This window comes from Erpetoichthys calabaricus, chromosome 12 (assembly GCF_900747795.2).
Source record: "Erpetoichthys calabaricus chromosome 12, fErpCal1.3, whole genome shotgun sequence".
Lineage (NCBI taxonomy): Eukaryota > Metazoa > Chordata > Cladistia > Polypteriformes > Polypteridae > Erpetoichthys > Erpetoichthys calabaricus.
In genome coordinates, this window is record NC_041405.2 from 12,387,627 (window position 1) to 12,402,298 (window position 14,672).

The 14,672-nt window shown below is 39.0% G+C and overlaps 1 protein-coding gene across 1 annotated transcript; it reads right to left on the reverse strand.

Moving 5' to 3' along the window:
• Positions 1 to 1,216: 1,216 nt before the first annotated feature.
• On the reverse strand, positions 1,217 to 14,373 carry LOC114661873 (uncharacterized). Its single transcript, XM_028815096.2, has 7 exons — positions 14,264 to 14,373; positions 11,133 to 11,185; positions 10,671 to 11,003; positions 4,395 to 4,436; positions 3,761 to 3,811; positions 2,190 to 2,273; positions 1,217 to 2,052 (listed from the first exon to the last, which is right to left on the reverse strand). Coding segments are annotated over exons 1-7 (798 nt in total). The 5' UTR covers positions 14,266 to 14,373; the 3' UTR covers positions 1,217 to 1,819.
• Positions 14,374 to 14,672: the final 299 nt, after the last annotated feature.

Consider the following 14,672-nt stretch of genomic DNA (forward strand, 5'->3'; position numbering starts at 1 on the left):
TCCCACAGTCCAAAGACATGCAGGTTAGGTGCATTGGCAATCCTGAATTGTCCCTAGTGTGTGCTTGGTGTGCCCTGCAGTGGGTTGGCACCCTACCCGGGGTTTGTTCCTGTCTTGCGCCCTGTGTTGTCTGGGATTGCCCAAGCAGACCCCCGTGACCCTGTGTTAGGATATAGCGAGTTGGAAAATGGATGGATTCGATATTATGTGAGAAAAGCCTGAGCATGCTGTCCGTTGCGTCACTGATTATGCGCGAGCCTACGAAAGTGTTAGTTTTGTGCCCGATACGCTGAAACACTGCACTTCCAGGAGTCTGCACGTTGCCGCATGTGTATTATTAGTTGTTAACCCTGCGTGCGTCTGTTTTGTTGTAAGCTACGTTTTATTTTTAGCTCCATTAGAACACATTTTAAGTAATGGTAAAAGCTCTAACGGCGTTTTACTAACGTGTTCAGTTTAATATTTAAAATTGTAAAGTACGTTAATAAATGTTGTTTCTTTATGCATATATATGTACCTCTAAAAACAACCAGACATGCTAATTGCTCTTTAAGTAGTGACTGTGCTGCGTGTCTGGACGGCTTTAACGTATTTAGTAACTACGGTGTCTTTGCTATCGAAGGCATGTCATAGCGCTCTGTTCACTTCTGCCGCCATCTACTGGCTGTTTGGGTATTACCTGTTTGTAGTATTTTGTAGGGATTTGTTTTTCTGACAGATCTTCTTCTTGTCTGCATATTGATCTGCAAAATTTTACACCCAATGCCCTTCCTGACAAAACTCTCTCTATTTATTCGGGTTTGGGACCTGCACGAAGAAGCACACTGGTTTGTGCATTTCTCGTGCCTGAGTTCTGCATTATTGTTGTGACAGTTAATGTTATTGTATTTGTTCAATTTCAGAAACCACACACAAATGCAAAAAAATAAATATTTAGCTTTACAAGGCTTTTGCAACAAACACTTCTTTGGAAACGTTGGAAACTTTGACAGTTAATTAAGACATTTTACTATAACTCTGGTCTGCTTCATTCGCCTTACCGGGTATTAGGGTCTGATACCAATAAAACACACTAGTGCGACGTAGGCACTGTTTAACAGTCTCCTTTGTAATAGTTTGCTTTACAATCTCGAAAATTAAATAAATCTTTATAATGATTACACTGTAATCAAAACTTATATAGTATATACTGAAAAGCATATACTTTATCAAAGAGTTTTGTTTTTATTTATATTTTTAATTTTTACCCCAGAACCTACTAAAATGGCCATTTTTTCTGAGGATTTAGGGGTTGGATAACTATATACAAATCTAACAATGCATTCTAAAAGATTTTTGCACTAGGGTCAGCCTGCAGTGTGCAGTGATTGACACTTTGCTTACCTGTTTGACAGCATAGTTGATAATACAGGCTCTTTTGTGCCAGTCTGTACAAAGTCCTGACCAAACCAAGCTGGAAGATAAGTTTGTTGATATTCCAGAATAAGTTAAGCCTTTCAGTCTTCTTGTTGTTAACAGTCAAAGATCTGCAGCTCTGATCATTCCTCCTTTTTCTACGTCCAGTTCTTCAAGAAACTTACTTGAAGTTCTCAGCTGTGCCTCATGATACCTTGTACTACTTAGGTCTTGCTAACATAACAGCAAGTGTAAACCTCTTTTGGACAAATGCTTTTTTGGATTAATCTTCTAGTTTTATTCAAAACTGGGAGTACATGCAGCAGTGATGTGACTCAGAAGGAATGGGGTCAGCTTCACCTTCTTCCTCGTCACCTTTTCCCACTTGCATGTGGGGTTGATGTTTTATAGGTTTTAGCATGATTTATATGGCCAGGTGCTTTTCCTGACAACAACCCTCCCCATTTATCCAGGCTTGGGACTGGCTCCAAAATGGAGGCTGGGTTGCGGCCAGGTTAACATTTTTTTCTGCCCCATCATGATTTAGAGTTCTTTTTATCAGTTCTGATTTGGAGGAATCTGAATCTGAAGAGCTATTAGACTCTTCTCCATAACCAGTGCTGGGTAATTTTTTTTTCTTTTGACAGTGACGGCATCCTAAAGACAAAACATTGTAAGTAGGAGTACATTCAAGATAAACTGAAGAACAAAAGTTATTTTGAATTAAAAATTGATCAGATTCATGAAATTCTACAAGAATTGGTAATAAAGATCTTTTTTACAAGTGGACTTACCTAACCTTTTCTTCCAAAGTAAAAAGGACAACACAGCTATGACAAAAACGAAGGCTGCTGCTGCTGCTCCTACTACACCAAGTCCTAAAATGGGTGTGAAAACCTGCATTAATACATTTGTATACAAAAACAATAGTTCTGGAAGTGTATTGTAACATAATTAAACATTTTTTGATAAACATAGAAATGTACTTATATTATCAATATTTCAAAAGCTAGAAGATAATTTCATCATATATAACTCTGCCATGTATTTATTTTTCCTAGGATTAGCAGTTTCTGTACTATTCATGAATTACAAAGACCTTCCTAAAGATGAGGCTCAGACAACTTAAACACCTAAGCACTGATGGACCCATATTGTTTAATAATGGTGCTATCTACAAACACACTCTTAAAATGAACCAAATAATTTGTTTTCCTAATCAATGATAAAACTGCAAATCAAAACAGTCTGTGTGTGTCTATTGAGATTTCTGTCCATGTGGTTAGCACCATTACCAAACGTAAAATTTTGCCTTTCACTTCTTAATATTTTCACCTGTTTCACCTTTATTCTTTTTTGAGCACCTTCATTCTTCAATTTTCAGCTCTTTGTTTCATGATGACAATACCTTGGATAGCCATTCAGGTTTCTTATAATCAAAAACAAGGGTAGAGCTGTAAAATCCTCTTATGTATCTTCTCTGGTCTTGTATTTGACCAGTCTATTGGATATAAAAAAAAAAAAAAAAAATCTCTTGTTTTTTCCTTGGCTCTGCCTCCATATTTCTCAAACTCCTTGTGTAAAGCGTGATGTGGTTTGCTTAATTCCTACCTTTAAAGAAAAAAAGAAAAGCCCTTCCTTTCTCACCTATTCAAGCATCCTGCTAACCTTTGGGTTGTCTAGTGTGCTAAGAGAAAGCACCCTCAATTACCCTCCCTGTTTCTGTCTTTATGACTTATGCTGTCTTTAAACTTGTTCTCTTTTTTCTCCCCATTTTAGCCTTTTCTTCTGTTTCATCTCTTGACTCCCAGCTGTGACTATGGACTTAAAGTGGGTTTAGACCACATTCTCTGGTCACTTAAACCAAGCCATGGAAATCACCTCAACGATCATCGGCAGTTCTATTTTTGTGACAAGGGTACCAAGCTACAATCTACTGAACAATCACTTCCTACAAGTGGACCATGAATTGATAGATTTCCCTTTAAAATAATAACTATAATTCTGAGGTCTTTCTTCTGTTTTGGCATGAAGACATATACCTATATACTACAAGCGAGGCAGGAAACAGCCCTGGATGTTGTGCTATGTCCACAGTAGTAACCATCGTAATATGTTCTTAGAACCAATAAAATACTTTTGCAATAAAAAGGTCATTTTAGACAAAATAACATCATGTTTCTATGGTCCTGTCCATTCTATAAATCATTTGGGTGCCCAAGCCTATTTTCAGCCACCTGAAAAACTGAAACCTGATTTTTCAATAAGGTTTCAATAATCATAGGAAGAGAATAAGGATATTAATGATGTATACCGGCAAAAGGCAAATGAATTAAAAAGGATTTATGAACTTTTCATGGCTTACCATAACGCTTAGCTGGATTTTTTGAATTAATGTTAAATTTCTGGTTTGGATCTATAAGAAAATAAACACAATAAATAAACCTAAGTGACAATTGTTGAAGCTTAAAAATAAAAACATACAATAACCCTAAACCCTTCATTTCTCATTAAGACACAGCCACTATTGTTGGTCCAAACTGAAATTTCATTCCATCAACATGTAGCCAGGGCAGCTTGCCTGCATCTGTCCAGTACTTATCTATTACAGTTTTTTCAAATCTAACTCGCATATCCATATTAAGAAGATATGAATCTCCTGAAAGCTTTCACTTGCTGTGGACCACATTCTTATGAATTAAGACTCCCTGTTCACAAGATTTTATTTTTCAGCAATAAATGAAAGCTGTTGTCTTATTCACTATAAATACACAAACTGTAGTAGAGGTCAAATCTGTCAGGAAAGCCTTATCTGTATTTAAAAAAAGAAAAAAAAACAACATTGCATTTTGGCACTTACTAATTTTGATCAGAGTTACATTCTGTGTTTTTTTTCTTTAATACTGAAAATCATATCATTATCACCACCATGTAAATAAACTAATTCTGTAAAAGTGTTTACACAACTGTTTGAAATGAAAACTCTCTTTACCACCTACCAGGTTGTTCTGTAACATCCTTGTTGTGTTTTTCATTTGGATCTAAAGGAGAAAAAAAATGTAAAGAGGTGTTTATTTTTTATTTATTAAAAAAATACAATAACAAATAAGTAAATGTACGGTACAAGGAGCACTTGCAAATTCTTGGCAATAAAATTGTCCTAGGAAAATAACAGAGGGCAAAAACGTATGCTGTAAAAAGATAGCCACTATAATAAAAATATAATAAAGCTGTTCTTAAATACAAAAGTATTCCGATTCCTATCAGCTATGCACCCAATGTGAAAAAGATAGGAGGGAGGATATAATGTTCCCCAATGATACTATGAGATTCATAGACCTTAATAATAATAATAATAATAATAATAATACATTTCATTTATATAGCGATTTTCCCATGCTCGAGGCACTTACAGAATATAAGAAAGAACGGCAGGGTACACAGTATATAGCATTGTACAAGCCAGATAAATAAAGAAGATTAAGACAGTAAATTCAGAGAAAAGCCTAACAGACAACATAACTGATGGTCTGCACAAACACATACAGGTTACATGAGCATCTTGACAGAGAAGTAAACTGAGAGAAAGGTAATAAAGTCAAGTAGAGCTAAAAGCCAAACTGAACAGATGAGTTTGGAGTTGTTTTTTAAAAGAATTCATGGAGTCAGCTGACCTGATTAATTTCGGTAGGTCATTCCAGAGTCTGGGCGCTATACAGCTGAAGGCCCTGCTGTCACCCATGAAGTGTAGATTAGTGAAGGGCACAACAAGATTACCAGAATCAGAGGACCTTAGTGGGCGGACAGGCACTTAGTGATGGAGAAGGTCACTGATGTAGTTTGGCGCGAGGTTATTTAAGGCTTTGTAGGTTATTAGTAGGATTTTATATTTGATTCTGTAAGAGACAGGGAGCCAGTGAAGACGGAGCAGGATGGGTGTGATGGGTGTCAGGTCTCTTGCAGCTGAGTTTTGAATAAGCTGGAGCTGTGATATAAGATTAGAAGGGGCACCTGCCAGCAGTGAGTTACAATAATCGATGCGGGATGTGATAAAAGCATGGACAAGTTTCTCATCATTAGAAAAGGAGAGGAAAGAGCAAACACGGAATATGTTACTGAGGTGAAAGTAAGAAAGTTTCTTAATGTGATTTATGTGGGCGGAATAAGAAAGGGAGGAATCAAAAATGACACCAAGATTCTTTGCAGTAGAGGCAGGTCTGATGAGATCACCGCCAAGATGGACTGGGAAGGAGCTCATTTTCTTAAGTTACATTTTAGTCCAAATTTGCAGGAGTTCAGTTTTATTGCAATTTAATTTTAAAGAGTTCTGCTCCATCCAGGTTTTAATTTCACTGAGGCAGGTTGTGAGCTGAGAAAGCTCTGATGAAGTTCCACTTTTAACATTGAAGTAGAGTTGAGTATCATCTGCTTAAAAATGATAACCCAGTCTATAGCTACATATAATATGGCCAAGGGGAAGCATATAAATACAGAAGAGAAGAGGGCCGAGGACAGAGCCCTGAAGAACTCCTTGTGTGACTGGCGCTGAGCTGTATCTGCTGTCACCAAGACTAACAAACTCTTGCCTATCAGTCAGATAGGACTTGAACCACTGGAGGGCAGTGCCAGAGATACCCAGGTTATTCTCCATTCTAGACAGTAGAATGTCATGTCTGACAGTGTCAAATGCTGCACTGAGGTCTAACAGAATTAATATGTTGGTTTGTCCAGAGTCTGCTGCCATAAGCAAATCATTGGCTACCCGTAGTAGAGCAGTTTCACAGCTGTGCTGCACCCTGAAACCAGACTGAAAGGGTTCCATCAAGTTATTAGTGGTTAAGTAATTGGTGAGCTGGGAGGCTACAACACGCTCAAGAGCTTTTGACAGGAAAGGTAAGTGGGAAATTGTTAAGATTGTCAGCATCAAGACCAGACTTTTTTAACATTAGGGTTACAGAAGTGATTTTAAAAGTGAGCGGCACAGAGCCAGTGTCAAGGGATGAGTTTATTATTGTTGTAACAGTCGAGATTATGGCATGAAGGCAGGATTTAAGTAGTGTGCTGGGGATGGGGTCCAGTACACAAGTAGTCGGCCTAATCTTACAAAGCAGGTTATTAACAAACGCAGATGTGACTGGTGAGAACTTAGCGAAGGAGCTGGATGGAGTGGGAAGACAGGGAAAGACATAAACAGATAATGTATTTATGTTAGTTGAATTATTTAGATCTTTAATTTTGTTACGGAAAAAGTGGAGGAATTCCTCACAGACTTCAGCAGAAGAGGTAGTTGGGCCAGATGTGGGTTGGAGTAGTTTATTAGCTACAGAGAACAAAACCCTTGGGTTATCGTGGCCACTTTCCATTATTCTACCATAGTGGGTGTTCTTGGCAACAGTTAGTGCTTCTCTGTAAGCTCTTTGGTGGTCAGAGAAAGCCTGGATGTGCACGGTGAGGCCAGTCTTACGTGACATTCTCTCAAGGTGTCGGACAGCTGCTTTCATAGATCGCAATTCTGAATTATACCAAGGAGCTGAATGTTTAAAGGAAACCTCCTTATGTTTTAAAGGAGCTGTTTTATCTAAAGCTGAATGAAGGGCTGATTTATAGTGGTCAACAAGACTATCTAGTGTTGATGGAATAGGTGCAGACAGTAAAAGATCAGAAATGGATCCAGAAAGGATAGAGGGACAGATATTTTTAAGGTTTCTGTAAGAAATTTATCATTTACAGGTAAGAGGTGGGAGAGGTAATGAGACAGTGAAAAATGCTGCTTTATGGTCAGAGAGTCCCAAATCAGTGCTGTAAATGTTGGCAACAGATAGTCCAGAAGTACAGATCAGGTCCAATATATGACCGCCAGAATGGGTGGGAAAATCAACATGTTGTGTCAAGTCAGTAAGGATAGGAATTCATTTCTCAGCTTAGATGTAGTAGTGTCAATATGGATGTTGAAATCACCAAGAAGGATAATTCTTTGAGAATAAAAGCTTAGGTGGGTTAAAAGTTCAATCAGATCAGATAAGAAGGATGCATTGTATTTTGGTGGACGATAAAGAACAATGAGTGATACAGGACCTGATTCCGTTATTAGTTTAAGAGCCAGGCACTCAAAAGACAATGGGCAGTCAATTGGGATTCGTTTGATATTTAAGTCTGCTCTGATAATTATTTCTAGCCCACCTCCTTGTCTAGAGTTGCAAGGTTCTGTATGGAAAATGAAACCAGGTGGAGTCGCATCCGTGAGAGACGTAAATTCGTTCGTTTTTTGCCAAGTCTCCGTTAGACACAGTATATCAAGTTTGGTGTTAGTGATGAGTTCTGACAGCACCAATGCTTTGCCATTAAGAGATCTCGAGTTAAACAGTGCAATATTACTTAATAAGGCTTCTTTTTGCACAGAGCCGTGATCAGGGTTTATTTCCACATAATATAAATTTGGCACACTGACACTTCTATTTCCAGAGCCATGAGAAGGACGGCTTATTCCTGAACAAATGCTGCCGGTTGTCTTTTCATTCGCAGCTCGGCGGTGGCGGCGACCTGACCCGCGATGTACATATTTTGGGCGCTGCAAAATACCGGCGTCTTTAAGGATGTTCCAGTCAGACCATGCTCTGGTAGGACAGGCGGGTATGGTAGCATAGATGAGAAGAGCGGCGATAGCAAAGCAGCAGAAAGCATAGCAGGAGGAGGTAGCAGGATTTGGAGGTTCCAAAACACAGCCACAAACAGTAACGCTTGGTAATTCCAGGCGTGATCGCCCCGGAGCCATAAGCCAGGTTAGTATGAACATCAGATCAGTTCCCAGTCGCAGAGTATTGTAAGATGAAATGGGAGCAGATCAGCATAGCGAATATATTCACGGAGACAGATCATCCAGAGGTCCTAGATCGCCAGGTACAAAGACATGTTCGTAGGTCTCGTCCCGTGATCCACAGACTCAGCAGTTCCCAGTCATAGTAGAGTCCATAAAATCTGTAAATATTAAGTCAAATCCATGCAATTCGAGTCAGCTGTATCCACGAACTATACGTACAATAAAAGAAATAAAACAAGCGTGAGAAAGTGTAGAATTAAGGCGAAGTTTGCGAAAAGTGTTGTTAACAGGGAGGAGCGGCAGCAACTTGCGTGCGCCAGCGTCCCCTCTCTCACCTTAATGCATCCATGAGCGAGTGTGCGGTCCTTCACAAGCAAGGCACCTCAGCAGCACAGAGGCTTCAATGAAGTCCTAGTCCTGGCCTTTCAAAGCACAAACTAGTTCTAAGGCTACAAGGACTCCAGCAGGTACCAAGTGGAGTTCTAGGCTACAGTGTGTGTGTGTGTGTGGTCCAAATTCAGAACTGTCCCTGAGCTGCATATCATTTCTTTCGGGACTGGAAATAATTCTCAAAGGTGAAATGATACCTCCTCTAGAATACAGGGGGGCTTTGAGTTATAAGGAACAGGTGTGGGAAATGCCTGTAACAGTGAGAGGAAGACTGACCAGTGATGGGCCAAGAGAGGCATGTGTTATAAAGGAGGACTGGTTTAGTACTGTAGTTGTGGATCCTCTTGTCACATTATTTAGACGGGACTAACCAATGTACTGTAAGGAAACCCAGATGGGAAAATGTTTTGTTATTTTTCCTTTGTTTTGCACTTTCTGCATTTTTTAAATAAACCTTCATTTATGTTTTATATTTGTGTACTCTGTCTCATTCTAGGTTTGGAATGCCTCACAGATAAAATAAAATAAAGGAGAGTTTGAACTCTCTCAGGTACGTAGTTAGCTGAAGTACAGCAAATTGTTAACAAAACCTGTAAAATAAAATACACCCTACAAAAAATCATTGACCTTCTTGGAAATGGTCACATTTTATTGTTATACAACATTAAATCATCATAAATTTAATCTGGTCTTTTTGACACTGTCAAAAATATAAACAGATCTCTGCTTTTTGTGTTCCTTCTGAATTCTCAGAAAGTCAGCTGTTTTTTTAAAAATCTGCAGCAAAATCATCAATTTAAATCTGGGGTTACTGTAAAGGACACTTAAGCAGGGCTTGAATCACAGCGTTTGCGTGACTTTTATTTTGACAAGTTATTGGGTGTCTTTGGTTTGCATAATTAATTGTGCAGTTTTGCCGGGAACAGTAAAAGGAAAATGGCGACATATGGGGTTAACAAACAAGCACCTTGCTGAAAAGTGAACAAGGTATTAATTTCTCTGTTATATGTAAAACAAAGGTTACGAATGTTTATGTTAAGTTATTTACATGCTTTTTATTTTGTACTTTGCCTTTTATAGCTCTTACGGTGTGTTTATGAAACAAGGTCACGGAAACGATAATAAAATTCATAAACCATCAGTCTGAGAGTTGACCATCATTCAGCTGGGGTCGCTACAGTTGCCAAACTTGGTCCTGGGGACCCCCTGTGGCTTCAATGTTTTGTTCCAACCAGCTTCTGTTTTTAATTGGACTCCTGGGCTAATTAAGTGACACGTTATTTCCCAGATTATGTGTTTTAGGAACAATATAGAAATTAGAAAACTAAGTTTGGTTAAAAAACAATGTAAAGATTAAACTGTACTAAGCAGTTATATGGGAATAATGTTGTTTTTTCCTCTTCTAATTTTCCAAGTGTTCTAATTGTTTAATTAATCCATTATTTACTAACTAGTGGGACTGATGCTAAAGTAGGTGCAGCCTTTCATTATTCAGTGTTGTTGCCTGGGTGTCTGCTCTGCTCATTTTAAACTGACATTATTAAGATAAAACAAAGGGAGCAAAACTGCACAAAGAAAGGGCAGAATAGAATGAAGTTAAGCATTGAAATCTATAGCAAAAATAGAAATACTTCTAAATGTTTTCTAAGTGTAAAAATCATGCTGTTGTACTTTTCTGAACATAGAATAAGAGAAAATATATACAAGGTAATTAAATGAGATCAGTTGTAATCTATTATGAATCTGGTTGAAATGACAACCTACAGCCACAGTGGGTCCCCAGGACCGAATCTGGTAACCCCTGGCTTAAATAAATTATATAAATCTAATGTCAAGAGAAAGTAAGAATCTAACTTGCTGATAAAGAACCAGAGTCATTTTTACAGGGATAAGCAGAAGAACACAAGAAAATAAACATCCTGCCTAATAAACCAATGAACTTGAACTGAAAGAAGATCTAGTGTCAAATCTCTGTCATGTTTTAAATAAAATTTGCCTTTGGGTCATTTAATTGAAATTACTACAACTGTTATTTTTTTTTGTTTTTTTCTTAAAGCAGCCACTTTACCTGACACTTGCAGATTTATTTCCCACAGACGAAAGGCTTTATCAACAATAACTGTACACTTGTAGGTTCCTGCATTTGACATTTGAAGATTTTCAATGTCCAGAGACACTTCCCCATTTTCTATATTCTGGTTCATAAATTGAAATTTGTCATTCACTGTTTGATTACTCTGATTTTCATCTGGGGGATGTTCCTGAAGTACGTGGCCGTCTTTTGTCCAGATTATTCTTTTGGTAGCACATTTAGTCTCACATTTCCAGAAGCATCTAAATGATGCATTGCAGCCAACAAGCATTTGAATGGGCTTTGTCTTGCAGGTCATCTCAAAGGCCACTGACAGGTGTAAATAAATAAATAAAAAGGTAAATAAAGAGTAATGAGTAGAGTTAACAAGTGTACTACATACTGTATGAAAGAAATTAGCTTTTAAAGTGGCAGTGGGAATGCCTTGCTAATACTTACATAGATGAGAGACAGATGATAAAATGAGAGGTACCAATATCCAAGTGTGCAACCTGCAAAACAAACAGAAGCCAATTAAGGTTTTTTTTTTTTTAGGGCAGCGACTCCTCTACCTGGTAATTGAGCCCTTCATGCACCCCCTGTTTTTTGTGTCTGTTGAACTTCTCACTTAATTTGGTGGCTTATCTTATATTAGAAATAACTATTATAAACGCTAACACTTCAAATGGGACAGCATGCCAACTCCATACACATAATCTGCATCTGATATTAACATTTGTACTAATACAGCTCACTTGTTGTGGGCTCGAAGGTGGCTGTGGAGCAGAAGTCACAAGTTTTCAGCCATAATGAATGTTGACAGGGAAGAAGAATTGTCTTGACTCTGCTGATAGAACTATTTTTCTATGGAAGACATTAGGTCTGCATGGTGACTATCTTCAAGGTTTTTGGGGGGTTTGGAGGCATTGCCTTACCGTGTCTTGCTTATCAAACTGGTCTTGTCCATTTTGCTTCAGCTGAAAGCCCAGCATGGGTGATGTTGGCTTTCACACAGTGTTCAGATCTCAACAAGATCTGTTTGGGTTTCTTTTGTCCAAGTAGAGTTTGAAACACAGTAGATGTTTAGGGTAATCAGAATCATCCATGTCCTGTCCATAACAGCAGAGTATTCAAGACCATGCCTATTGTCACTGCCTTGTTAATGACTTTTACATCATTAATGTAATCCTTCATACTTAAATAAATTCAAAATAGTTGAGTCAAATTCTGATTTTTTTTTTTTTTGGGGAAATCCATGTTGATGATAATGGATAGTTTCCGAATAAGCCATATAACGTTTAGGGACATTTAGCTGATTAGAACCTGGTTGCACGGCTGGACCCTGATTAACTGTCATACCCAGGACGAAGTAATTGCAGGAGATTCGCTTTCATCAATGAGAAGTTATACTGAACAGCCAGCTGATGGCAGCACACCCATACCTTAACAGCTCCACTCCGTTGAGGAGGTTGTAGCTTTACATTATACGTCAGTGATGACACTTGTTTACACTTTGGCTAAAATAAGGGTTGGAGGAGGAGTTACCTGACTCAATTCAAGTAAATCAAGTGACAAAAACCTGAACTCCAATTGGCTGTTTATAGGAGTTACTGAATTACGGAACTGTGGAGATGTGCTGCTGGACCATCTCGAAAATGCAGCAATCGCAGAGAGTAGCTGCCATACTCAGCATCTTAGATATGAATTCAGAGCTCAGACATTGTTCCTGTGGCGCCCAATCCCATGGATTAAACAGGTTAGATAATGGCATGTCTTAGAATCATTGCAGTTTATTTGTTTCATTCTGACACCACAAAAACTGTGGCCAGAATATATACACGATAAAAAATTAAGGAAATATGATGGTTCCCGTCTCTTCACTGTGCCCAACGAGATTTAGAATATTGATATTTGTTGTTTAGAATTATGTATTTACATAAATAGCCAAAGGATTTCATGTAAACCACAAATGCCAAGCATACAGTATACAGATTCTCTGTAGCCCGGGCTGTAAACATATAAATTCAGAAATACTGTCCGAATAATCTGCACCCCATCCATCTGCGTCAGAAAGACACGGAGGTTTATACCAGCAAGGGCGCAAGGCAGAAATAATGCCTGGACGTCGAAGGGTGAAGACATACACACATCAGGGGCAATTTTAGCTTTGCCCGTCCACTTTACCTGTATGTCTTTGAACTGTGGGAGGTAACATGCACTCTACGCACCCAGAAATGTAACCCCAGTTGCCTTCTTGCAAAGAAGAAACGCTTGCACTGCATCACGACATCTTTTACCGTGAATTGGTTTTGCACCACTAATACAGTTAAAAGTCACCCGATAGATTAAGTGAATCTGCCTTGCATAAATACATTTTTAGTAATGAATATAAACACATTTTGCATGTAAACTCATCAGTTTACTGTAATGGGTAAACATCTGCGCATTTCTGTAGGTGGATACGGAGTCTTCTGCAGCTGGGTCGGGCATAAACTGATACAGTTCACTTACAAACCAATAACAAATACACTGGAACCAGTGATATACACCGAAAATCAACATAGTTCATATTTAAAGCAGTGGTATACATATTCAGTCTAGTATTAGACATATTCAAACTGATACAGTTCGCACACAAATCAGTAATATCGCACACATTAATCAATATAATTCATATGAATTAAACCAGCTATTGTACATACGCAAACCAATGAAGTATGCGTGTAAATATATAATAATCACATGTAAAGCAATTGATTACGCTCAAAAATATATGAATTATGGTCAGTTTGATTCCCATACAGTTTTCTCAGGCTGACTGCTTTTTAGTTTCATTGAATAACTCCTGGGGGGCACGGTGGCGCAGTGGGTAGCGCTGCTGCCTCGCAGTTGGGTGATCTGGGGACCTGGGTTCGCTTCCCGGGTCCTCCCTGCGCCTCCTCCCGGCGCTCCGGTTTCCTCCCACAGTCCAAAGACATGCAGGTTAGGTGGATTGGCGATTCTAAATTGGCCCTAGTGTGTGGTTGGTGTGTTTGTGTGTGTCCTGCGGTGGGTTGGCACCCTGCCCGGGATTGGTTCTTGCCTTGTGCCCTGTGTTGGCTGGGATTGGCTCCAGCAGACCCCCGTGACCCTGTGCTCGGATTCAGCGAGTTGGAAAATGGATGGATGGATGAATAACTCCTCCCTGCGTGGAGTTTGCATGATCTAACCCGTGTCTACGTGAGTTTCCTCCGGGTGCTCCGGTTTCCTTCCACAGTCCAAAGACATGCTGGTTGGGTGCACTGGAGATTCTAAATTGTCCCTAGTGTGTGTGTATCTTGCGGTGGGCTGTCGCCCCGCCCTGAGTTTGTTCCTGCCTTGCGCCCTGTGCTGGCTGGGATCCAGCAGACCTCAGTGACCCTGTGTTAGGATATAGCGGGCTAGACTGACTATCCAGACTTCAGTATCCTGCCTACTCTTCAGCTGATTGTATTTTATGTGTTGTATGAGTACAAATGTGCACGTAATGAACAGTAAACCTGAAAGTTTCTTAATTATCTTAGGCGCCTGAAATATAATAATATATAAAACAAAGTAGAAAAAAACCTTACATGTTTAAAGTTCTGTTTATGGCAGGTTCCTTTGTAGCTGCGATGATCTTCAAAATGAGGCAAACCGAAACGAGCTGCTGTGGAAATGTCAGAAGAAGGCGGGGTTTGTAGTGTTGGTATTGGCAAAGAAAGAAAAAAACCATGTAAGGTAGGCCTAGTTAAATTTTAATCCAGTTGTCAAACCCGGGAGCTAAACAAAGCAAACATTGGTGTCAATTGATGTTCACGCAGTGCTTAGACAACAAAAAAGAGCAAACAATTTCTTTCTACACAACCGAATACAGTGGGGTTTATAACGAACCAAGCAGAGGTTGTAATGAAGTTGTGCGTAATCTATTGGTTTATTAGTATATTCTGTCGGTTTGCATACGTACAATACTGGTTTCATTCATAAGATCTATATTGGTTC

Bases quoted from the DNA above. Each gene is read 5' to 3' on its own strand.
- LOC114661873 (XM_028815096.2), bottom strand. The intron at 3,812-4,394 runs GTAGGTGGTAAA...ATTTTCTTATAG, and splicing joins GGATGTTACAGAACAACCTG to ATCCAAACCAGAAATTTAAC. The intron at 2,274-3,760 runs GTAAGCCATGAA...CACCCATTTTAG, and splicing joins AAATCCAGCTAAGCGTTATG to GACTTGGTGTAGTAGGAGCA.